Consider the following 27,021-nt stretch of genomic DNA (forward strand, 5'->3'; position numbering starts at 1 on the left):
CCTAGGCCCAACCATCTTCAGCTGCTTCATCAATGACCTCCCTTCAATCATAAGGTCAGAAGTGGAGATGTTCGCTGATGATTGCACAATGTTCAGCATCATTTGTGACTCCTCAGATACTGAAGCAGTCCGTGTAGAAATGCAGCAAGACCTGGACAATATCCAGGCTTGGGCTAATAAGTGGCAAGTAACATTCGTGCCACACAAGTGCCAGGTAATGACCATCTCCAACAAGAGAGAATCTAACCATCTCCCCTTGACATTCAACGGCATTACCATCGCTGAATCCCCCACTATCAACATCCTGGGGCTACCATTGACCAGAAACTGAACTGGAGTAGCCATATAAATACCGTGGCTACAGGAGCAGGTCAGAGGCTAGGAATCCTGAGGCGAGTAACCACCTCCTTACTCCCTAAAGCCTGTCCACCATCTACAAGGCACAAGTCAGGAGTGTGATGGAATACTCTCCACTTGCCTGGATGGGTGCAGCTCCAACAACACTCAAGAAAGTCGACACCATCCAGGACAAAGCAGCCCGCTTGATTGGCACCCCATCTACAAACATTCACTCCCTCCACCACCGACGCACAGTGGCAGCAGCGTGTACCATCTCCAAGATACACTGCAGCAATGCACCAAGGCTCCTTAGACAGCACCTTCCAAACCCGCGACCTCTAAGGACAAGGGCAGCAAATACATGGGAACACCACCACCTGCAAGTTCCCCTCCAAGTCACACACCATCCTGATTTGGAACTATATTGCCGTTCCTTCACTGTCGCTGTGTCAAAATCCTGGAACTCCCTTCCTAACAGCACTGTGGGTATACCTACCCCAAATGGACTGCAGTGGTTCGAGAAGGCAGCTCACCACCACCTTCTCAAGGGTAATTAAGGATGGGCAGTAAATGCTGGCCTGGCCAGTGACGCCCACATCCCATGAATGAATAAAAAAAAATTCTACGAACGTAATGGACAGTATGTTAATATTGGAAATATTCACTGCCAAAGTGTCACCTTGGCTCCATGGTAACATCTTCGCTTCTCAGTTAGGCATTGGGTTCAAAGCTCACTTCTGGGCTTGAGCACATAATCTTAACTCACACCTGTGCATTAATGAGAGTTTGCTACATTGTCAGAAGTACTGTCTTTTCAAAATAGAGTTGAACAGATGTCAGGCTTGCTGGTAGGTGTAAAAGATTCCATGGCACTTTTTAAAAAAAATAAATAAAACTGGAGCAGGGATTTGTCCTGGTGTCCTGGTCAACTTTGAATCCTCCGCTACCAAATAATTTAACTTTTGCATTCTGTTTGCAATCTCTTTTTCCAGTAACTGAAGCTACTATAATTATTACAAAGTATGAAGTATGTTTTGTTTTGTACTTGTATTCAACATTATTAATAGACTGTAGAGGAGATTGAGGGCGTACTGGGACATGACTTCTATCCAACTCTTGCTGAAGAGAGATCTCGATGGGAGAAGGAGTTAGCAGCTCTTCGGGAAGAAAATGAAAGCCTCACGGCAATGCTGTGTAGCAAAGAAGACGACCTAAACAGGACAAAGGCCACCATGAATGCTATTCGTGAAGAAAGAGACCGGTTGCGTCGGAGGGCAAGTATCTGTTCTGCAACAAATTCTACAATAGAGTGAAGAAGTAATTTATATACTTGCATACAAAGTGAAATGCATACAAGATCTTCCAAAAGCCTCCACCACCCACCAAAAAATCTATTACCCTTGTATAAGACCAGCATTAACATTACAAATCTTCTATTCTTCTAAGTTCTCATTCCCATGTTGCCTGCTGTCCACAAATACATTTTCCCTTTTCTTTCATTTATGTCAGCACATTCCACTTTCTCAATAATGGTATTTAAATGGCAGTTCTCCCCCCGACTCGATTCCTGGTTTTCCCTGCTGATTTATTTGTTCTTCGCAACTGAAAACCTTCAGCTTTTTTCTTCAGATGAATATCAAATATATATTGGGGATCGATTGTAACTCAACCCACCTGGGTTGACAGTGGGTGGGGGTGCTCATTTTAAGCCACACACAATGTTCCTTTCCAACATCATCAATAGGAAGGCAAATCAGATAAAATTCAAAATAGGAACCCATCATGCTGCTGTCAGTTTCTTGCTGGGCGGATTGATTGAAAGTTTTTTTTTCTTGGCATTATATCTGTGGATTTCTAATTTTTGTTGAAATTGTGCACAAAAAAACTTGTTGCTTTTGCATATATAATTTCAGAAAACTTGTAATTTAACGGTTAAAACTGCATAAAAAGTTTTTGTTTTCTTTTGCCACTTATCCCTTATGGTTCATTGTAAACTATTCTATCTCATATTCTATGGTTTGTTATGGTTCACTTTGGATTTTGTAGTTGCATTATACTATGGTGACAACTATTGCTTTCATAATGTTTGTCTCTGTCCATCCCCCTCTGGCTCGCCTGGGTGCTATGTCTGTTTCGGTTGGGTGTCGGCCCTTTCAGCTTCTGTTGCCCTCCTCCACGCCTTCTGCGACAAAGATCCATGTGATTTATAGCCATGCTTTTGAATATCCTGTATATATGAACCTTTGTCTCTTGTAGCATCTCTCCAGTGACTTATTTAAGTGATGTATTTCCTCCGCTTTGCATTATGAAAATGTAAAGCAGTTTGGAGCTCCTCTTAGAAACCTTGAAAATGTAAATCTAGTTTCCCCCTCTGAACACCTAAACCACTTACCAGGTGGAACCAAACTAACATGAGACCTGTGTGAAGCGTGGCCCTCAATATTATTGTTTGGCAATCTCACAGTGATATCTTCACTGCTTTACTCCCCATGTTAACTGACATTGTTAACAGTTCTCTCTCTTCTAGTAATGTCCCTTTCTCCTGCCGTCTTCAAAAAACCAACGCTTGACCCCACTGTCCTTGCAAACTACTGCCCCAAAAATCCCAAGGCGTTCTGCACTTATGTGAGGAACAAGAGGATGGCCAGAGTGAGGGTAGGGCCGATCAGGGATAGAGGAGGGGACTTGTGCCTGGAGTCAGAGGAGGTAGGGGAGGTCCTAAATGAATACTTTGCTTCAGTATTCACTAGTGAGAGGGACCTGCTCGTTTGTGAGGACAGCGTGGAACAGGCTGATATGCTCGAACAGGTTGAGGTTAAGAGGGAGGATGTGCTGGAAATTTTGAATGATATGAGGACAGATAAGTCCCCGGGGCCAGACGGGATATACCCAAGGATATTACGGGAAGCGAGGGAAGAGATTGCTGCGCCTTTGGCGATGATCTTTGCGTCTTCACTGTCCACTGGAGTAGTACCGGATGATTGGAGGGTGGCAAATGTTGTTCCCTTGTTCAAGAAAGGGAATAGGGATAACCCTGGGAATTGCAGACCAGTCAGTCTTATGTCGGTAGTGGGCAAATTTTTGGAGAGGATTCTGAGAGACAGGATTTATGATTATTTGGAAAAGCATGTTTGATTAGAGACAGTCAGCATGGCTTTGTGAGGGGCAGGTCGTGCCTCACAAGCCTTATTGAATTCTTTGAAGATGTGACAAAACACATTGATGAAGGAAGAGCAGTGGATGTGGTGTATATGGATTTTAGCAAGGCGTTTGATAAGGTTCCCCATGGTAGGCTCATTCAGAAAGTAAGGAGGTATGGGATTCAGGGAAAGTTGGCTGTCTGGATGCAAAGTTGGCTGGCCCATAGAAGTCAGAGGGTGGTAGTAGATGGAAAGTATTCAGCATGGAGCTCAGTGACCAGTGGTGTTCCACAAGGATCTGTTCTGGGACCTCTGCTCTTTGTGATTTTTATAAATGACTTGGATGAGGAAGTGGAAGGCTGGGTTAGCAAGTTTGCCGATGACACGAAGGTTTCTGGAGTTGTGGATAGTGTGGAAGGCTGTTGTAGGTTGCAACGGGACATTGACAGGATGCAGAGCTGGGCTGAGAAGTGGCAGATGGAGTTCAACCTGGAAAAGTGTGAAGTGATTCATTTTGGAAGGTCGAATTTGAATGCGGAATACAGGCTTAAAGACAGGATTCTTGGTAGTGTGGAGGAACAGAGGGATCTTTGGGTCCATGTCCGTAGATCGCTCAAAGTTGCCACCCAAGTTGATAGGGTTGTTAAGAAGGCATATGGTGTGTTGGCTTTCATTAACAGGGGGATTGAGTTTAAGAGCTGCGAGGTTTTGCTGCAGCTCTATAAGGCCCTGGTTCGACCACACTTGGAATATTGTGTTCAGTTCTGGTCGCCTCATTATGGGAAGGATGTGGAAGCTTTAGAGAGGGTGCAGAGGAGATTTACCAGGATGCTGCCTGGACTGGAGGGCATGTCCTACGAAGAAAGATTGAGGGAGCTAGGGCTTTTCTAATTGGAGCGAAGAAGGATGAGAGGTGACTTGATAGAGGGGTACAAGATGATGAGAGGCATAGATAGAGTGGATAGCCAGAGACTTTTTCCCAGGGTGGAAAGGGCTATCACGAGGGGGCATAATTTCAAGGTGATTGGAGGAAGGTTTCGGGGAGATGTCGGAGGTAGGGTCTTTACACAGAGAGTGGTGGGTGCATGGAATGCGCTGCCAGCGGTGGTAGTAGAAGCAGATACATTAGGGGCATTTAAGCGACTCTTGGATAGGTACATGGATGACAGTAGAATGAAGGGTAGGTAGTTAGTTTGATCGTAGAGTAGGTTAAAGGTTCGGCACAACATCGTGGGCCGAAGGGCCTGTACTGTGCTGTACTGTTCTATGTTCTATCTCCAGCCTCCCTTTCCTTTCCAAAGCCCTTGAATGTGTTGCGTCCCAAATGTGTGCCCCTCGTTCCCGGAACTCCACCTTCAAATCCCTCCAATCGGGTTTCTGCCCATGCCACAGTACTGAAACTGCTCTTACCAATGCCACAAATGCATCCTATGCGATTGTGATCAAGGTAAGTTATCCCTTCATGTTCATCTCGATCTTTCTGCACCCTTTGACATGGTTGATTATACCAATTGTCTCCAGTGCTTGTCCACTGTCGTCCAGTTGGGTGGAACTGCACTCGCATTCTTATCTATTTAATCATAGCCAGAGAATCACCTGCAATGGCTTCTCTTGCTGCTCCCTCTGGTGTCCCCCAACCATCTGTCCTTGACCCCTCTATTTCTCATCTACATGCTGCCCTTTGGCGACATCAACTGAAAACAACAGCGTTTATTTTCACATGTCCGATGATGACGCCCAGCTCCCTCACCATGACCCCTCTCGACTCCAACACTGTTGCTAAATTATCAGACTGCTTGTCCGGTATCCAATTCTGGATGATCAGAAATTTCCTCCACTTAAACGTTGGGACAACCAAAGTCATTGTCTTTGGTCCCTGCTCCAAGCTCCATTACCTAGCTACTGATTCCATCGCTCTACCTGGCGTCTGTCTGAGATTGAACCAGCCTTCACAACCTTGGTGTCATATTTGACCCCGAGCTGACGATACATCTGCGCCATCATTAAGACCCCCTATTTCCATCTTCATGAGATTGCCTGACTCCGCCACTGCCTCAGCTCATTTACTGCTGAAAGCCTCATCAGTGCCTTTGATACTTCTGGATGACTATTTGAATGCGCTCCTGGCTGGCCTCCCACATTCTACTTTCTGTAAACTTGAGGTCATCCAAAACTTTGCTGCCTATGCCCTTATTGGCGCCAGATCCCGTTTACTAAAACCTGGCTATCCGACTCGAACCCGACTACATGTGTCAGGATCGGGTCGGGTCTGTATTCTGCATTCGGGGTCGGGTCGGGCTGAACTGTACTGTTTTGCTTCGTATTGTTTTCGTTTTAATCTACAATTATTTTCTGTTTCAATAATATGTTATTTCTGGGTCGGGTCGGGCATGAAAAGAAACTAAAGGACTCGTGCCTGGGTCGGATTCGGGTTGGCTGTTGTCGAGTCAGGCCCAGGTTGGGTTTTAATTTTATACCCGAGCCAGGCTTTACCGTTCACCCATCACCCATGTGCTCGCAATCAACTCCTCGATTTTAAAATTCGCATCCTTGTTTTCAAATCCCTCTCAGACTTTGCCCCTCCCTATCTCTAAAATTGCCTCCAGCCCCACAACTCTCCGAGATATCTCTGCTTATCTAATTCTAGCCTCTTGAGCAATCCTGTTTTTAATGGCTCCATCATTTGTGGCACTGCCTTCAGCTTCCTAGGCTCTAAGCTCTGGAATTCCTTCCTTAAATAGCTCCAGCTCTTCATCTCTCTTTCCTCCTTTAAGTTGTCCATTAAAGTCTGCGTCTTTGACCAAACTTTTGGCCATCTGCCCAATATTGGCCTTATATGGGTCAGTGTCAAATGTTGCTTTATAACACTTCCTGTGAAGCGCCTTGGGACATTTTATTGCCTTATAGGTGCTATATAAAGCCAAATTGTTTTTGAAGGCACTAAGAAGTGTTGGCAGGACCCCCATGTACCACAGTACAACAGAAGCTCCAACTCAACAAATAATCTCTGCCCTTAATTTTGTGCTGTACCCTGCAAATGCACTGCACAATCAATGTATTCAAGTTGTAAATAATTGGAAAATAAAATAACTCCACAGATAATCTGTATTATCTTTTGAAGAATTAAAGTTGGACACATCTTTATTCCTGCTGTTTTTAAGTAATTTAAATAAAATTTGTTGTAATAATGCATATCACAAACATTGCAATGGTTTTTCTTTTTAATTCAGGTTCGGGAGCTGCAGACGCGTTTGCAAAGCGTGCAGGCATCTGGCCCAGCTAGTCCAAGTCGTTTGACTGCAGCCAATCGACCAGTCAACCCCAGTACTGGTGAGCTCAGCACCAGTAGTAGCAGCAATGATATCCCTATTGCAAAGGTGAGCTTCCCTGACCTCTAACTTTCTGCACATTATATGCAACAGCCACTATCATTCTGCAGTTGTTGCTTAGGCTTAACAATTAGCTTGGAAATCTTAGTTGCTTTCACTTGGGAATATTTTTGAGCAGCCATGGAGAGGGCACATATATTTACACTGGAGGAGGGAGATAAATTGCTCTTCGTTTAGAGGCTTTTAGATAGATTTAAAGGGTGTATACTAACAGTGAATTAATTTTTGTAATATGCTGTTTTTGCATAGTGTGCAGGGCAGTTACTAATTCTAACAGTCATTCCCTGATTGGTAGGTTGCTGAGCGAGTAAAACTGTCAAAGACAAGGTCAGAATCTTCATCCTCAGATCGACCAGTCCTGGGTTCAGAGATCAGCAATATTGGAGTAAGTATTTAAACTTTGTTAGAGATGACTGTTCTTAATGGTCTGTAATCATGAACTAATTTAACCTAAAACAAAAATTCACTAACAAGCTACTAATCATACATATCTTTCTGAAAGCCAGATAATAAAGAAACAAAATCATCTTTTTCTACCTTGTAATGTTCGTGGTTACCACAACTTAGTTACTGTTTGAAGTTTCAGATGTGCATCTGCTAGTTTCAAACCTAAGTAGAAAGAATTCGAGTGCCATTTGTAAACAGAAAATAATTATTCTAGAGAGGCTAAAATTCTATGCTCTGCAGTTGGAAGTGCTATAGCGTGGGACTTCCGTCCACCTACTAGAAGGGATTGGCTGTGTCCCAAATCCCAGGGATAGGATCATTCAAATATCCAGTGTTGGTGATCCATGCTTTTACAAGGACACCCAACTCCTCGAGGTTGCAGGAGAGTTCTAACTACACTCCAGTCAGGGGAGGAGACAGAGGCCCTTAAGTGGACTGAAGAAGTTAATTAAAAAAATTTTTTTTTTCCTTTAACGGAAATATTGGCCTGTAGTGGGAGAGAATCTGTCCCCTCTGGGATCAGTTACTTTAGCTCAGCAACATCAGTAATGGAGCCCAGGAAGGTCCACATGCAACTCATGCCTGCTCTTGACATTTCTTGTGACAGCTGGGCCTGAGTTTTATACTGGGTAGAATTCCTATGTTAATCTGGAAACCGCCCTTCCCCCACCCCGACCATTCTGTTTTCCCCCACCCCCCAAAACTATGGTATTGTGGGGAGAAGAGTTGCCCAACTCCTCACTGTCAGATTGATGTCAGAAATTGGATGAAAAGCCATCGGATTTGCTTTCACCCATATCCCTGCTCCTCTGGCTGTTATTAACCTGAGTTGTGCCCCTCCTTGCCCAAGAATTTTCAGCCTTAGATGATTACTTCATTTTCTCACTTAAACAATTTTAAACAGATCTAGTAGAATTTGAAAGAGCAATAAGTTAGGAATAACACTGATCAACTTAAAATGGTGGGAGACTTTTGATAACGTTCAAATTTTGAGCACAGTTTACATAGGTTAATTAAAGCCAGCATGACTGCATGTTGTTGAGCGTTGGATGAAAGAAATTTTGCAACAGATATCTTTTGTTAAGAAGGAAATGTGTTTGGGTGGAAGATATTTGATTGTAAAATGGTTACAGGTTGAATTTTTCTTGACATTAAGTATTTTGCTATATATTAATGGTTAATCGGAAATTGTGCAGAAATAATGGGATTTCAGTTCAGGGAGGTCCCAGGGATAGCAGGAATATCTTAAAGGGGCAGTGTTTCAGGGAGGAGAATGGTGTGGTTAGCCGTGTCAAAGGCTGCAGAAATGTTGAGAAGTAATCCTTCACCTTCAGGTTTGAAAAATGATTGCATTCAGATTGAAAGCACACACATGGAGCAGGACAATTTGACTAATGAAAATCTGTCAGAACAAAAGGTTATCTTTCTGCACATGTTTGTTTGGGTTGTACATATTCTGGAATGAGATGTTAGTCTGTGCTGTCCTCTAACTCGCTCTCACCAGCACCTCCCCAGGTATCCTTCTATCCAAGACTATTCACACTAGTTGATTAAATGCAAATGTAACATGTAATTTTATCATAGTTGGAACCATAAAATGTTGGAAATACTCATCTGGTCCGGCAGTGTCAGTGGAGAGAGAAACAGAGTTAGCATTTCAGGTTGTTGGCCTTTCATCTGTTTCTTTCTCCACAGATGCTGCCCGAACAGATGAGTATTTGCAGAACTTTGTTTTTATTTCAGATTTCCAGCATCTGCAGCATTTTGCTCATGTAATTTTATGGTGTGAGCTGGGTCTGAACAGAAATAAATACATAGCATGTCTTTGTTCCTTTCTTCCATTTCTCCTGAAGGTGCTGTCAGTTATTTTTTAGGCACCATATGTGAGAGAGTGACTTCCATCGCAAATTTAGGAAGTGGACTCGTCAATGAATGTCAATAGGCTATTTCTCATGGATGAAATCAAAGGCAAAAGTAATCTGATGTCAATATGCATAATCTCTGGCAGGGGTCACTGGATAGAAATGAGCAGATCTGACTTCCGTTCCCACCACCCAACCCCCCCCCCCCCCCACCCATACCTCTCCCTCTGGCTGCTTCCTCCACCCTCCTCTGTTGCATTGGGGCACTAGGACCAATTATAGTATTGAGAACAATTGATTCAGCACACGGGTTGAGGGCTATAATCTGTGGTCCACATTCCTAAAGGTACATTTATATTGGTTCTCAGTTTCACTAAATACTATTAGGTATATTAAAAATGTTGAATGATCTCTGAATTTTAAAGATACTATACCTATATGTAGCACTGTCAACATAATGTTTGGTGACAAATTGAAAACAGTAGCGTGCCATGCAATTCTTCCTCAAGCTGGCTGAATTTTCTGGTTATTGCAATCCAATCCACCCCTTTCACTGAGAGAATTTTCTAGGTGGTGATGATGTCCACTAAACCGCACCCCATCTTTGTACCTCTTTCCCCACCGTTCCTCTCTCCTTCCCTTCCTATGTACCCTTTCTTTGACTCCTCCTCCTACTCCCTTCCACACTTTATTCCCTTTTCCTTCAGCTGTACCCTCCTCTCTACTCTACCCATGTCCCATCCTACCTCGTTCCTCCTTCCTCTTATCTACCTTCACCTCATCCCCTTCCCAATTCTTCTAACCCCACATTGGTTCCATTATTTCCCCCATCCTCTTGCCCTGAAAATTTTAAATTGGTCTTGATATGTTGTGCAGTGCCACAAGAGATCAACTAACAAGTCGACAAATGAATGTGAGGATATTGTATACACGTTCAGTTTTTTTTCTCGTCATAATAGCTGGTTGGCAAAGGAGAGTAGGAAACCATATTTTGGTTATTTCTGTGTGAAGACCTAAAAATCCATTTTTTTTATGTTCTGCACCTTCTGTCAATTACTTTCTGTCATACTATAATCATTGTTATTGCTAGATAATCCGTTACAAGCTATAGTGATGCTGCTGTTTAGTCAGTCTGCTGTGCTTGTAACCTTTAACTGAGGTTTTATACATCTGCATGTAATGGCATACTTCACAAAGACCACAAGACATTATTTGTTCTCCCTTGCACAGGTGTCCAGTAGTGTGGCAGAGCATCTGGCCCATTCTTTGCAAGACTGCTCCAATATCCAAGAAATCTTTCAAACATTGTACTCTCATGGTTCAGCTATCTCTGAAAGCAAGATCCGTGAATTTGAAGTGGAAACTGAAAGGCTGAACAGGTAAAACTCTCATTACAACATCAGTTTTAAGAGGTACAGAGAAGGAAATAGTAATGTTTAGTTAGGCATTGTCAGTGGCATATCTTGATACGACATGATCTTGCTGCAGCACAAAGTAACCAAATACTCCCCCAATCCATGCACACATTCATACATGGTAATTCTTGACAATTAGTTTGGCATTCCTGCATAGTATTTTCCTTAAGGTAGAGGGAGAAAAAGTGAACAGCACATGTCTACCTCTATCAGCTGGTTCGTTTGGCCATAAGCAAAGGCTTAGAAATAGATCGCCATCTGCTTGATTGACAAAGGAGCTTGTAAATGACTGACAAAATGGGGAAGGGGTGGACGCCAAATGAACAACGTTGAATGAAATCATACATCCTGGACATTATTATAAATCTTCCTTGGTGCGGAGACAGTGGGAGAAAATTTTATTGGCACAACGCCACTACAAATACTTATGTTGAGCCCCTGTCTGTGTGGCCAACATGGGTTTCCTCATTAATATCCATGAAAAGAGCTGTGCAGGTGGCAGCTGCCAGTCTGCCCCTGGGGAATCAATGCAGTCTGCATAGCACCGCCAATATTTTTCCCTCAATACGGTTACAATGCAGGCACCTGCCAGATGCGCAATTTTATGCGGATAAATGTGAAATGATGCACTTTGAGAGAAACAACATGGAGAAATGGTATAATCTAACTTGTAATATTTTGAAGGGCGTACAAGAGCAGAGGGACTTGGTGCATATTGACAAATCCTTGAAGACAGCAAGGCAAGTTGATAAGGCAGTTAAGAAAGTTATAGGATTATTGGCTTTTTAAATAAAGGCATTGAATACAAAAAACTTGAACCTTTACAAATCACTGGTTAGGCCTCAGCTGGAGAATTGTGGGCAATTCTGGGCACCACATGTCAAGGCCTTGGAGGGAGTACAGAGGAGGTTTAACAGGGTGATGCTAGTAATGAGGGAATTCAGTTATATCCAGAGATCAGAGAAGCTGGCATTGTTCTCAAAGCAGAGAAGGTTAAGGGGAAATATGATAGAGATATTCAGAATTAAGAGTGGTTTGATTAGAGCGAATGGGAGAAACTGTTTGCTCTGGCACGTAGGCCACTATTCAGAGGTCATAGATTTAAAATAATTGGTAAAAGAACTAGAGGGGAATTGAGAATTTTTTCTGAGTTGTTGTGATAGGGAATGCACTACCTAAAAGAGTGGTGGAATCGGATTCCATAGGAACTTTCGAAAGGCAGTTGAACCTTTTTGAGGAAAAACAATTTGCAGGGCTATGGGGAAAACATTGCTGTGTAGGACAATATTGGATAGCTCTTTCAAAGAGCCAGCACAGGCACAATGAGCCAAACGTCCCCCTTCTGTACTCTAAGATTCAGATCCTAATGTTGCTGTGAAGCACCTTGGTTATTTTGCTACGTTAAAGGAGCTATTTAAATGTAAAGTTGTTGTAATTTGGAATCAAAGACTTCTGTGTTTCATTAATTGTTCCATAGTTGTTTAACACTGTTAAATCAGCTTATTGATTCAATTTATAATTAATTTAGGTTTCATCTTTTTCTTCTGTAGTCGAATTGAACATCTAAAATCACAGAATGACCTTCTAACTATAACGCTGGAAGAGTGCAAAAGCAACGCTGAAAGAATGAGTATGCTGGTTGGTAAATATGAATCCAATAGCACAGCATTAAGACTTGCACTGCAGTACAGGTAAATGCAACAAATACTGAAACTAGTTTTACTAATGCTGTTGGCTTCACTAATGTATCTAGTTTTGTTTTAAGTTGTTGATCTCAATCTTTGGTCTTTCCCTCCCCACTCTCGCTCATGAGGGGTCTAGACTGACTAAATGGGGAGAAATTGTTCCCATTGGCGAAAGGGGCCAGAGGAAACCGATTTAAAGTGATTGGCAAAAGAACTAGAGATGACATGAGGAAAAACCTTTATGCAGCAAGTGGTTAGGATCTGGAATGCACTGACTGAGTGTGTGGTGGAGGCAGATTGAATTGTGGCTTTCAACAGGGAGTTGGGTAATTTACTGAAGAGAAAAGATTTGCAGGGTTGTGGGACGAGCTGAGTTGCTCTTGCAGAGAGATGGGCTGAATGACCTCCTTCCACACTAACCATTCTATGATTTTGCTGCATATCTTAAGGTGGTACATGAACAATCAGATTTCGGGGCTTATTAGCACCACTGTCACTTTGTGAATAATATTGACAAATCTGCAATGTCATTGAATGTTGTAGAAATTTTTATACTGTATATTAATTTATTGCTGATTTGATTTACCAGTATTAAGAAAAACATCTGATTTCTCATTTCATGCTTAAGGACAGTTTCAGTGGTCTCTCACTTGCTGGAAATTTTGATTTGATCCAACTATACACAGATTTAATTAAACAAATAGACTACATTGTAAGATCAATGCATCAAATATAATCATGTATGTACATCAGTCTGCATAGAACTCTCAAAAGTGTAATGGTCTAAAACTACTGTTACTTTTTCTTTCCCTCAGCCTGAATCTTATGACCACTATAAACTCAAACTATTGTTGGTGTTATTCTTCAGCTGCTCTTCCACCTTAGTACCTACTATAATGCTGTTAGCATTAGGTCAAGAACAGCCTCAATTATGGTTCCCTCTAACATGCGTATTCATCGAGCAATTCCTATTGCATCCAGACGTTATTGATTCTTTTCACTGTTGACACTATCCAAACTTTATTCATTAACTCAGTAGCTGAAATCCACTATGAATAGAACATAAGGTTTGCTGAACGTTTTCCTTACTTCCCCCTGAGTTAGCTGATCAATTTTGGCTAGTTAGTAGAAAATTCAGGATGTAGTTTCTTCCATTTAACTAACCAGTGAAATTCAATCTCTCTAGAGTGTTCTGTGATGATCTGCCTTTCTTGTACCTTTTAATATTATACAATTTCTGCTTGGCTTGGTGCTGGTACTGTTCTTGCCCCTGAGTCAAAACATCAGGGGTCCAAGTTCCACTGCAAGGACTTGTGCACATAATCTAGGCTGAAAGTCCAGAGTGGTTCGAAGGTTGTCAGAGGTGGCATCTTTCAAATTAAATGTCAAATCGAGGCCTAGTATTCCCCTTCATATGTACATAAACAATCCCATGGCCTTATTGAAAAAAGAACAGGGGAGTTCTCCCTATGTAGTGCTCAACATTTGTTCCTCAACCAAAACCACCAAGACATATTAACTGGTCATTTAGCTCATTGATGTTTGTGGGTCTTGCCTAAGTGCAAATTGACTGTTTTCCTATGCAACAATAATGACTCTGACAAGTCATTCATCGGCTATAAAACGTTTTGGGATATCTGAGCATGGTAATGTAATTTTAAGATTTCTTTCTTTACAGATAATCCAATTTCTCCACCATTACCCCTAGTCAGTGGAAGAAAGAGTTCTGGGGGTTTGGATGGAGTTCAGGGAGTGTGGAGGTGAGTGGTAGGAAGAAGGTTACAGAAATTACCAGACCATGAAGGGATTTAAACACAAATACGAGAATTTAAAATGAGGCATTGGAGGTACAGGAGATAATGTAAGTCTGCAAGGACAGAAATGACAGGTTGAGCGGGATTCGGTGCAGGATACGAAGCTGGCAGCTCTGTTTGTGACAAGCTAAGGTTTAGAGGGTGGAGGATGGAAGGCCGGCCAGCAAAACATTAGGATAGTGAAGTCTGGAGCAGAGTTTCAGCAGCAGATGGGCTGAGACAAATAATGTTATGGAGGTGGAATTAGGTGGCCTGAGTGAAGGGGAGCTTTTAAGATCAGAAGTTCAGCTTGGGCTAGTTTTATAGGGAAGCCAAAAATGATAGCTACAATCTTCCTAATGTTTTCACTGGAGGAAATTGTAACTCATAAGGATGTATGTTGGACAAGCAGTTTGACATCACAGGCAGTGGAAGGGTTGAGAGAGGTGGTGCAGCAATACAGTTGACAGTCGGAAGCATGCATATAGAAGCTGGTGTGCGTTTGGATGTTGTTAGCATTGGGCACCAGCAAGTGGAGGGGGCCATGGATAAATTCTTGAGGTCTCCAAAGATAACAGTATGGGGTCAGGAAAAGGGGCTATTGTTGGAGATGTTTTGGCTGCAATTTGATAGGCAAGAATGGAATCAAGTGAGGGCGGTTCCGCTGAGTTGGACAGTGGAGGAGAGGTATTGGAGGAGGATGGTGTCGTCCTTGCCAAAGGCTTTAAAAAGTTGAGGTGGACAAAAAGGGAAAATCCATCATGGTGACATCATTGAGGATGTCATTTGTGACTTTTTGAGGCAGTTGCAGGGCAGGAAACCTGATTGGTAAGATTCAAACATGGAGTTGTGGGAAAGATAGGCACAGATTTGAGACAACACATTCAAGAACTTGAGGGGAAGGGAGGTTGGAGGAGGACAGTAGTTTTCAAGGATGGTGAGGTTGGTGTGGAGGGTAGGTTTATTGACGTGCATGATGACGATTGTTTTCGATTTAAGCTAGCATGGGGGCCAGGACTCATCTCGTGGACAAGATGAGACTGGAGAGGGGAGATAGGAAAGGATGCAGGATCATTATGGCAGGGCGAGCTTAGTGGGAGATTTGGCTTGGTGGGCAAAATGGGTTGTTCAGTTGAGAAACTTGCAGTGAAACTGGGAGGGACTGTAGATGATGACGGTTCTAAAGGAGAAGAAAGAGGTGTGGAACAAGGTAATGTGTTCAAAGGAGGAGAAGGTAACCGGGAAGTAGGGGGAGAAAACAATTATGATTTGGAGACTGTTGTGGAGAAGAATGCAGTGTATGTTGGAAGAGCAGAGTATCAGGAGCCATGGTGCTGAAGCTTGTGAAAAGGAAATGGAGGTGAAGGAGGAGTGGCGAGTCAACTATGAGGCAACAGAGGTTGATTCAGGGGTCCAGTACGGGCAAGTAGTTGTCTCAGATGTTATCAATGTGCAATAATGGAATAAACCAGAAGAGGAGCCAAGAGGGAGAAATCCACAGGATAAATGCAGATGTGAAATTTAGTCTGAGGCGCAGCACTAGGGAGGTGAAGAGTACACAAGATCAAGAGCAACAGTACGAGCTTGTGCAGCTAGTCTAATTCTGTCCAGTAAAGGATGACAGGAGTTATGAAGGATAAATGAAGTTGGCGACCAAAGGAAGCATGTGGAAAGTAGAAAAGCAGACAGCAAGGAAGAAGAATTCAAAACAGGATGGGAATCACAGGAACAGATCAAAACTAGCATAGAATGACAGATTCCTAGTGGAGGAGCAGAGAACTGTGGCCATAGAAGCAGACTGGAATGCTGGCAGTGCAACAGAAAAAACGCTCTCCATAAAAAGTGGAGGGCAGAGTCAAGCCAAGTAACCGGTGAAGAAATAGATTTCAGCCTAGGAGAAGGAGGATTTCTGTATGGGACCCAACAAAGCAGCACAGTAGAGCTGAGAAAACAACAGTCCGTTGAATTCCAACAGTGCACCACCTATCTGACCTTCCTCGCTATTTTTTTCTCCTGTATCAATCAGCCTTTATCTCCCATCTTCCGATCTAGATATCCATGTGCTGCTTAAGTACCTTTATCCCCCTTCTGTTTAAGGGATATGAAAACGCTTTAGGGCTAATAGTAACTGGAAATGAGAGAGCCAGCTTTTATTTGGAACCTTATTTAGATTTGAACTGTATGACCCTGAGCTTTGAGTTTCTAACCAACATTAGAGGCACCAAAATTACTATTGATCACAAAGTGTGACTTAACTCCAAGTTCCCATTTCCATTTCAGGTTTCTTAGAAAAGAGGGAATCTTGTCATTTCAACCGAGATCTGAATACAGACAGATCAAACCGTTAACTCCGAGACTTAGGGCTGAATTTTACGCCGCCCCAGCGGGTCAGTTGGTGGCGTGGGGGTGGCGTAAAATTGAGCGGGAGACTCTGGGAGGCCTACCTGCCCTGCTCCTGCCTCCAGTCGACTTTATGACGGTCGGGTAGGGGGGCAAATGGCCTGCTCGCCTGAGGCCAATCAAGGCCCCTTAAGTGGCTACTTAACGGCCACTTAAGGGTCCGCGCCCACCTCCACGGGTATTTTACTCATGGCATGCGGGCGTGCTGGGGACATGAAAGACCGCCAGCGATAGCTGCCAGCCTTTCTACGCATGGGGGGGGGGGGGGATGTGGGGTTGCGGTTGCGCCATGGCAGTCGGGCATCGGGGGCCTGATTGAGGGCCGCCACGCCTCCCAACCCACCCCTGGGACCCAAGACGCCCCCTGCCCCCCAAACGACCACTCCAACCTCACCAGGGAAGGACCGATCGCCCTGGTGAGGCAAGCCCAACTTGCCTCATCTTAAGGCTCCATGACATTGGCTGGGCTGCAGTCCCAGCAGTGGCCACCGCTCCAGGTAGCACTGCTGGCATTAAGAGCTGCCGGCCCACTGATTGGCCGGCAGCTCACTGAGGCAGGACCTCCTCCCTCAAGTGGGTGGAAGTCCCACCTCGGGACAATTAAAGCCCGGGGACCCATAAAATACGGGATTAATCCCCAGGCTAGGCGGAAGCGGGTTTGCCACCGACTTTTACGTCGGAGGCGAATTCCTGTCCGCCTCAGGTAAAATCCAGCCCTTAATAGTAGAATGGAAATTATTATAACAACTTATCACTGAAGAAACTGAATGCTACATTTATACTAACAATTATGATCACATCAGTATACATTGTTATCATGGAAAACATAATGCACAGCTCTTTCTCCAAACAAGAAAAAGTATGTCAAACAGTCTTGTGAAGATAATTCCTGTATAATTGTAGGTAAATGTTTGTGTTCCTAGAATAGAATCATAGAATGGTTACAACACACAAGCAGGCCATTCAGCCCATCATGTTCATAATCAGCTCTCTGCAAGAGGAACTTAGCTCGTCCCACTCCCCTGCTCTTTCCCTGTCGCCCTGCAAATATTTATCTTTGGTTGCTTTTCCAAGTCCCTTCTGAATGCCATGATTGAAACTGCCTCCACCACATTCTCAGGCAGTGCATTCCAGATTCTAACCACTCACAGCGTAAAAAAATGTTTCCTCATGTCGCCATTGTTTTTTTTCCCAATTGCCTTAAATCAGTGTCCTCTGGTTCTCGATTCTTCCACCAATGGGAACAGTTTCTCTGTATCTACTCTGTCTAGACCACTCAAGATTTTGAGCACCTCTATCAAATCTCCTCTCAACCTTCTCTTCCCTAAGGAAAACAACTCCAGTTTCTTCAATCTATCCATGTAACTGAAGTCCCTCATCCTTGGAACCATTCTCATATAAATGTTTTCTACATCCTCTCCTAAGCCTTCACATTCTTCCTAAAGTGCTGTGCCCAGAATTGGACACAATCCTCAGATGTGGCTGAACCAGTGTTTTATAAAGGTTCATCATAACTTCCTTGCTTTTGTACTGTATGTCTCTATTTATAAAGCCCAGGATTTCATATGCCTTTTTAACCTGTCCTGCCATCTTCAACAATTTGTGTACATATACCCCCAGGTCTCTCTGATCCTTTAGAATTGTACACTTTAATATATATTGCCTCTCCTCATTCTTCCTACCAAAATGTATCACTTCACACTTCTGTGCATTAAATTTCATCTGCCATATGTCTATGTCCTCTTGAAGATTATTACTATCCTCTTCACAGTTCACAATACTTCCAAGTTTTGTGTCCTCTGCAAACTTTGAAACTATGCTCTGTACACCCATGTCTAGGTCATTAATATAGAATAAGAAAACATGTGGTCCTAGAACATGAGACATAGGAGCAGGAGTAGACCATTCAGCCCTTCGGGCCTGCTCTGCCATTCACTGAGATCATGGCTGATGATCTACTTCAACACCATTTTCCTGCACTATCCCCATATCCCTTGATGTTTTTAATCTCAGTCTTGTACATACTCAACAAATGTGCCTGAACAGCCCTTTGGGACAGAGAATTCCAAAGATTCACCACCTCTGAGTGAAGAAATTCCTCCTCATCTCACTATGACTTTGGCATCATTTTCTTCCTTGGTAAAGTTGCAAAGCACTCATTCAATTCCTCAGCCTTGCCCTCTGCTTCCGTGTGTAGATTCCCTTTTCAGTCCCTAATGGGCTCCACTGCTTCTCTTGCTACCCTTTTACTATTTATATGCTTGTAGAATACTTTTGGATTCCCTTTTATGTTAGCTGCAGTCTCTTCTCATACTATCTCCTTGCCCCTTTTATTTCCTTTTTCACTTCCCCTCTGAACTTTCTATATTCAGCCTGGCTCTCAGTTGTGTTATCATCTGCCATGTGTCCCATTTTGCTGCTTCATATCTCGCTCGCTCGCTCTCGTCATCCAGGGAGCCCTGGCTTTAGTTGCCCTACATTTCTCCCTCGACTGTACCCAAACCATCTCCACTTTTAAAGGCAGCCCATTTTTCTGTTAGAGTTCTGCCTGCCAATCTTTGATTCCAGTTTACCTGCGACAAATCCATTCTCATCCCATTGAAATTGTCCACCTCCAATGAAGTATTTTTGCTCTAGATTTCTACATGTTCCTTTCCATAGTTAAAAACCTTAGGATCTATGATCACTGTTCCCTAAATCTTCCCCACTGACACATGATGTATTTGACCCACCTCATTCCCCAGAACCAGATCCAGCAATGCCGCCTTCCTCGCTGGGCCGGAAACATACTGTTCTCGAAAATTCTCCTGAACACACTTCAAAAACTCTTGCCCACCCTTGCTCTATATACTATTACTATCCCACTTTTTATATGGATAACTGAAGTCTCCTTTCATTGCTACTTTAGAGTTTTTGCTCCTGTCTGTAATTTTCCTGCAGATTTTCTCCTTTTATATCTTTCCCACTAGTTGGTGTCCTATAGAACACACCCAGTAGTGTAATGCTAGCATTGCAGGTTGTTGTTCAGTTACACAATATAATGCTAGTATAATTTTTAGTTGTGAAATATGATTGCTCACAATTATACTTTTTGTGTTTGTATTTCCAGTGAACAGTGCATAGAAGCCTATGAGTTACTGTTGGCTTTGGCAGAGAGTGAGCAGGGACTCATTCTGGGCCAGTTCAGAGCTGCAGGTGTTGGATCTGTCGGTGGGTAACAAAGTATTCATATATCTATCTTTCCATGATATAGGGTATTAAAAGTTATGCATGTAGTGCACACTTCCTGTTTACTTTCCTTGGCAATATATTTCAGTCGTCTCCATATATATGAAAAGTATATGGCAAAGTTAGAGTCATAACCATGTCTTTTAACCTACATGTCAAAACTGATTTGTCTCACATCTTCTGCAAGGTATCTTTCAGGTTTCCCAACACTAGGTTGCACGACAGTGCCTGTTGACCCCAGTTGTGCCTATCTTTTTTTAACTTGCTCCCTACCAGATTTTCGCTGCACTCCCTTGCCTAATATTCGGGACAGCCAGTTAATATCTACTACGCATCCAACTGAATGAATGAATTCTAATCTGGGCTATTGCTTATGTGTCCGTCCCTGGTGGTAGTGATCAAGCAGCAAGCCCACCACTTCAGTCTTTGCACCCCAATGTTGCAACCTCTAACCCTTCAATCTCTTGGTTCCAATCCTTCACCACTTACACGACCATCCCCAAAAATTTAGAAACTATGATGAGTTCTCCCTTTGTGCTGCATTTCCAACCCTGAGCTAATAAACAGCAGGGCAGTTAAATAGAAAGCAAGGTACAGATCACAGGCAGCAAGGGAGACTAGGAAGCACAATATGCCTTTTATAGAAGATGAGGGAGGGTCAGAGTGTGAAAGACATACAAGTTAAGTGAGTGCACTATTAACTGTTTAAGTGCTTTACATCATGAAACTGTTTCATTGCTGGTAAATCAGATCAGAGAACAGTTCTGTCCCTTACTATATCCAGGTGGACAACAATGCGACTAACAAAAGTAGGCTTCATTGACACCCCCATCCTTGACCATGGAGGCAGAAGGAGAAAATGGTGGGCAGATCTAGGCTTTTAGGGTGCTTGGTGGTAGACTTGGAAGGGAGAGAGAGAGAGACCTTCATTGGCTCCTGTGCAAGCAGCATTTTAATTTTAAAATGTTTTCAAATCTATCCATGGCCTCGCCCCTCCCTATCTCTCTAATCTCCTCCAGCTCCACAACCCTCAGATATCTGTGTTCATCTAATTCTGGCCTTTTGAGCATTCCCGATTTTAATCGCTCCACTATTGGTGGCCGTGCCTTCAGTTGCCTAGGTCATAAGCTCTGGAATTCCTTCACTACACCTTTCCACCTCTCTACCTCCCTTTCCTCCTTTAAGACATGCCTTAAAACATACCTCTTTGATCATGCTGTTGGTCATCTGACCAAATATATCCTTATGTGGCTTGGTGTCATATTTTGTTTTATACTGCTCCCATGAAGCACCACGGGACGTCTTATTTTGTTAGTGTTACGGTCAGCTGAGGAGGGGTCGAAGGGCTTCCCTCTTATCCCTCACATTGTTTGACCGCAACAGGTTTTTTAAAGTGGATGTACTGGTCAATTCAGTAGGTGTTCGATTATTTACTTGCTATGATCATAACAAGAACCAATCGGACAGGTTTTCTTGAGTTTAACAAAGAAAGAGGTTAACTTTATTGTACTTAAACCGAACTAATTAAAATAATAAACTACACGTCAACTTTCACATGCACACACACTGGAGGTTCACACACATACAAATAGGTTACAGAGTGGGGAAGGGTAGATTGGTTTAGTTATAGTCCATAGAAAAACAGGTATATGGTCTGTGGAGTTTGGTGATTTGGCTGGCTTCCAGCTGAATTTAGTGGTCCTGAGGCTTTTAGTTTGAAGAGGTAGATGACTGATTTGGTGGGTCTCTTGGAGACAGTGATGCGGATGATTTCCTCCAAAGGGGTTTCTGACTGTAGCCAGAGTATGCAAAGTCAGCAGACAGAGTTCAAAGCTTGCAAGTTGAAATGGAGAGAGAGAGGAGGGACTCCCATTTGGGTCTGCACGTGTCAGAGTCCAGATGCTTCTCACTGCTGCAGAGAAACACCAGCTTAAAACCACAAGTTTTGGGGTGGTGGTGTCACATGACAGTCACCCAGTGATTGAAGCATTGTAGTTAGCAGTGTATTTCTTTTTGCTAAAAAGAACAGGCAGTTCCCTTAAACTTCCTGGGTCTTGGTTCTTGCTGTGATGAGCAGTCGTTTCATCTCCACCTCACAAGCCTTGCAGTGTAGGATACAGTGTTGCAATCTTAGGTGGCCATCTTAAGCTGCTTGCAAAGTCATCTTTAATCTGATCCTTTTTAAAATTTTGTTAAAAAATATATAAATTCAGCTCTCCAGTCAGTGGATTAAAGAAAATTATCTTTCAACAAAACACTTTGGCGTGACTTAAAGGCACTATATAAGTATAAATTGTTGTTGTTGAATTATGCTCCTAATCTTCAAAAGCTGGTTCCTGGTTGAGGCCAGAATGGGAATTTGAAATGTGTTGGAACTAGAGATTGGAAAGGCTGAAAATGCAGCTGCAGGCACAGTAAAACATGGCTGTGGCTGGTGAAAGTGGGGCTGATTCATGGAGTGAAGAGTGCAGGTATCGAAACAAGAGATCAGAGGGAGGTTTAATAACAAATTGTGACATAGGAAGTAGTGATCATGTAGATAGAAAATGCACACCAAACATGAGTTTTAATATATTAGTTGAACTTATGCAACATTGTATATGGGGAGTCATGAACAGCTATTTGGGAAGAAAAGACATAGAGTTCATTGAAACATAGAAGCTTTTTCAGAAGACCAGGTTCAGAAAATGGGAGATGGAAAATTGAGATGATACAGTGCCATGTCAGGAGGGTGGTTTTAATTATACAGTGACAAGTTCACATATACTGTTGCAAACAGATGTAAATTTTGGATGGGAAAAGGCAAAATGGTCCATATCGTCATGATTCCTTATGCATCACAAATAAGCTACACCCTATCTACCAAAGCCATGAGGCAGATATAGAAAAAGTATTTCTTCTGGTGGGCGAATCCAAAACGGGTGCACAATCCTTAATTTAGAGTTACGCTGTTAGGAATGAAATCAGGAAGCATTTTTTCCATGCAAAATATAGTAAAATTCTGCAACACCCTCCCCCATATTGCTGTGGGTGATAGTTCAATTCAGATTTTCAAGACTGAGTGACAGATTTTTATTTGGTGCGAGTATCAAATCTATTGATAAAAAGAGGTAAATTGAATTGAGAGACAGATCAGCCATGATCTAATGGTGTGAAGGAACTGGCTCAAAGGGCTGAATGGTCAACATGTGTTAGTAAGTAATCTCCTGAGAGCAGCTAAAAAATCTGATTAAAAATACAAGGCTAATTTGTGGGGGGGTCGGAGGGGAAAAGTAGGAAAATTCCTGTCCTATCCCGCTAGGTGATTGAAACTAGTCCAGGAGACCACATTGATCATAACGTTATTATTTGGTACCTATCACTTCTATGACACGATCTCTGTACCAGTCAGGAACTGGTCTATCTCTCCTTTGAAATTTTGCAGCAAATCATCACTTGTTCCAAACGAATACTATTACCTGGGAAAAGAAGAACTGCCAAACGCCTAACCCATTTCTGCCTTTGTGTAAAAGCAAAATACTGCGGATGCTGGAAATCTGAAATAATAACAAGAAACGCTGGAAATACTCAGCAGGCCTGGCAGCATCTGTGGAGAGAGAAGCAGAGTTAACGTTTCAGGTCAGTGACCCTTCTTCGGAACTGGCAAATATTAGAAATGTCAAAGGTTATAAGCAAGTAAAGCGGGGGTGGGGCAAGAGATAACAAAGGAGAAGGTGTAGGTTGGACAAGGCTACAGAATAGCTGACCAGAAGGTCGTGGAGCAAAGGCAAATAATATGTTAATGGTGTGTTGAAAGACAAAGCATTAGTACAGATAGGGTGTTAACGGACTGAAGATTGAACAGCAAGCACAAACATGAAAAAAAAAGTGGGTAAGCAAACTGAGCAAACGAAGGGTGAAATGAAATAAACATACAAAAAAATGTAAAAAAGAACAAATAACTAAAAATAAAAGTAAAATGGGGTGCCCGTCATGTTCTGAAATTATTGAACTCAATGTTCAGTCCGGCAGGCTGTAGTGTGCCTAATCGGTAAATGAGATGCTGTTCCTCGAGCTTGCGTTGATGTTCACTGGAACACGGCAGCAAGCCCAGGATAGAGATGTGAGCATGAGAGCAGGGGGGAGTGTTGAAATGGCAAGCAATCGGAAGTTCAGGGTCCTGCTTGCGGACTGAGCGGAGGTGTTCCGCAAAGCGGTCGCCCAATCGAGTCCTTACAGAGATGGAGACAGAGAAGTCGAGTCCATCTCTGGGGATAGGTTGTCTACTAATATCCATTATAAGCCCACCAACTCCCACGGCTACCTCGACTACACTTCTTCACACCCTGCCTCCTGTAAGGACTCCATTCCGTTCTCCCAGTTTCTCCATCTCCGACACATCTGCTCTGATGATGATACCTTCCATAACAGCGCTTCTGATATGTCTTCCTTTTTCCTCAACCGAGGATTCCCCCCCCACTGTTGTTGACCGGGCCCTCAACCATGTCCGGCCCATTTCCCGCACCTCTACCCTCACCCCTTCCCCTCTCTCCCAGTACTGTGACAGGGTTCCCCTTGTCCTCACTTTCCACCCCATCAGCCTCCATATCCAAAGGATCATCCTCCGCCATTTCCGCCACCTGCAGCATGATGCCACTACCAAACGCATCTTCCCCTCCCTTCCCCTGCAGCATTCTGAAGAGATTGTTCCCTCCGCGACACCCTGGTCCACTCCTTCATTACCCCCACCACCTCGTCCCCTTCCCATGGCACCTTCCCCTGCAATCGCAGGAGGTGTAATAGCTGCCCATTTACCTCCTCTCTCCTCACTATCCCAGGCCCCAAACACTCCTTTCAGGTGAGAGACCAAACGCAGACTGGGTGACCGTTTTGCGGAATACCTCCGAGCAGTCCGCAAGCAGGACCCTGAGCTTCCGGTTGCTTGCCCATTCAACACTCCCCCCTGCTCTCATGCTCACATCTCTATCCTGGGCTTGCTGCAGTGTTCCAGTGAACATCAACGCAAGCTCGAGGAACAGCATCTCATTTACCGATTAGGCACACTACAGCCTGCCGGACTGAACATTGAGTTCAATAATTTCAGAACATGACGGGCCCCCCATTTTACTTTTATTTTTAGTTATTTTTTCCTTTTTACATTTTTTTCGTATGTTTATTTCATTTCATCTTAGTTTGTTCAGTTTGCTTACCCACTTTTTTTTCATGTTTGTGCTTGCTGCTGTTAACACCCTATCTGTACTGATGCTTTGTCTTTCAACACACCAGTAACATATTGTTTGCCTTTGCTCCACGACTTTCTGGTCAGCTAGTCTGTGGCCTTGTCCAATCTACACCTTCTCCTTTGTTATCTCTTTCCCCACCCCTGCGTTACTTGCTTATAACCTTTGACATTTCTAATATTTGCCAGTTCCGAAGAAGGGTCACTGATCCGAAACGTTAACTCTGCTTCTCTCTCCACAGATGCTGCCAGACCTGCTGAGTATTTCCAGCATTTCTTGTTTTTATTTCTGCCTTTGTGTAGTTTATATGGGAACGGTAGCATAGTGGTTATGTTATTGGACTAGTAATACAGAGGGCTGGAGTAATGCATCTAAAGCTAAAGAGACATGAGTTCAAATCCCACCACAGCAGCTGGGAAATTTAAATTCAATTGATTAAATATATTTGGAATAAAAGAGCTAGTCTCGGTAATAGTGACCATGAAAGTACCAGATTGTTTTTTAAAAATAAACATCTGGTTCACTAATGTCCTTTAGAGAAGGAAATCTGCTGTCCTTACCCAGTCTGGCCCACGTGTGACTCCAGACCCACATCAATGTGGTTGACTCTTAACTGCACTCTGAAATGGCCAAGAAAGCCGCTCAGTTATATCAAACTGCTACAAAAAAAAGTCTAAGATTATTAAACTGGACAGACCACCTGGCATCAACCTAGGCACTGGACATGACAAAGGCACACCCAGCCCAGTTGATGCTGCATAGTCCTCCTCACTAACACCTGGGTACTTGTGCCAAAATTGGGAGAACTATCCCACAGAATAGTCAAGCAATGTTCCAGACTCCTCCATCACCGTCCATGAATATGTCCTGTTACACCAGCAGGACAGATCTACCAGAGCTGGTGGCACAGTGGTATACAGTCTGGAGGGAGTGGTCACAGGAGTTCTTAAAATTGCCTCTGGACCGCATTAAGTCTCATGGCATCAAGTCAAACATAGGCAAGGAAGCCTCTTGCTGATTGGCGCTTACCACACTCCCTCAACTCACTAATTGGTACTCCTCCATGTTGAACACCACTTGGAAGAAGTATTGAGAGTAGCAAGGGCACAAATTGTACTGTGGGTGGTCAATGTCTGTCACCAAAACTGGCTCGCTAGCACCACCACTGACTCAAGCCAGTCAAGTCCTGAAGGACATATCTGCCAGACAGGGTGGTGGTGAGAGAAGCACTACCACTGTACTAAATGGGATAGATTCAGAACAGATCTAGCAGCTCAAAATTGGACATCTATCAGGCAGCAGAATTGTATCCCCAACAACCTCAAGGTTCAGCATATCCCTCACTCTTCAATTTTCATCAAACCAGGCAATCAACCCTGGTTCAATGTGTAAGAGAGCATGTCAGGAGCAGCACCAGGATAATGAGGTGCCAACCTAGTAAAGCTATAACACAAGAATACCTGCATGCTAAACAGAGGAAGTAGCATGTTATAGACAGAGCTAAGCGATCCCTCAACCAACAGATCAGATCAAATCAAAGTTGTGCAGTCCTGCCACATCCAGTTGTGAATGATGATGGGTAACTAAACAACTGATGAGGAAGGATCCATGAAAATCCCCATTCTCAAGACAAGGCTAAAGCATTTGCAACCATCTTGAGCCAGAAGTGCCAAGAATATCACCCATCTTGGCTTACTCCCGAGGTTCCCAGCATCACTGATGTTGGTCTTCAGCTATTTCGATTCACTCCACATGATATCAAGAAATGGCTGAGCACACTGGATACAGAAAATGCTATGGGCCCCACAACATCCTTCCTGTGGTGCTGAAAACTTGTGCTTTAGTTTTAGCCACGCCACTAGCCAAGTTGTTCCAGTACAGCTTCAACACTGACATCTACCTGATAAATTGGAAAATTGTCCTGGTATGTCCTGTCCACAAAAAGCAGGACTAATCTAATCCAACCAATTATCAGCCCATCAGTCTGCTCTCAGTCATCAGCAAAGGGAAAGTGGTGGAAGGTGTCATCGATAGTGCTATCAAGCAACACATTCTGATCAATAACCGGCTCGCTGATGCTCAGTTTGGGTTCTGCCAGGACCAC

The 27,021-nt window shown here is 43.3% G+C and overlaps 1 protein-coding gene across 3 annotated transcripts in view; it reads left to right on the forward strand.

Moving 5' to 3' along the window:
- The window catches only part of mcc (MCC regulator of WNT signaling pathway), a 238,146-nt gene that overhangs the window by 157,992 nt on the left and 53,133 nt on the right, over positions 1 to 27,021 (forward strand). For all 3 annotated transcript variants that reach the window (XM_068029851.1, XM_068029852.1, XM_068029853.1), the window contains 6 exons: positions 1,407 to 1,613; positions 6,710 to 6,856; positions 7,164 to 7,253; positions 10,408 to 10,556; positions 12,143 to 12,283; positions 19,580 to 19,680. In XM_068029851.1, the coding sequence (XP_067885952.1) occupies positions 1,407 to 1,613; positions 6,710 to 6,856; positions 7,164 to 7,253; positions 10,408 to 10,556; positions 12,143 to 12,283; positions 19,580 to 19,680 (835 nt within the window). The remainder of the gene's footprint in view (positions 1 to 1,406; positions 1,614 to 6,709; positions 6,857 to 7,163; positions 7,254 to 10,407; positions 10,557 to 12,142; positions 12,284 to 19,579; positions 19,681 to 27,021) is intronic.

The sequence above is a fragment of the Heterodontus francisci genome, chromosome 4 (genome assembly GCF_036365525.1).
Source record: "Heterodontus francisci isolate sHetFra1 chromosome 4, sHetFra1.hap1, whole genome shotgun sequence".
Taxonomy (NCBI): domain Eukaryota; kingdom Metazoa; phylum Chordata; class Chondrichthyes; order Heterodontiformes; family Heterodontidae; genus Heterodontus; species Heterodontus francisci.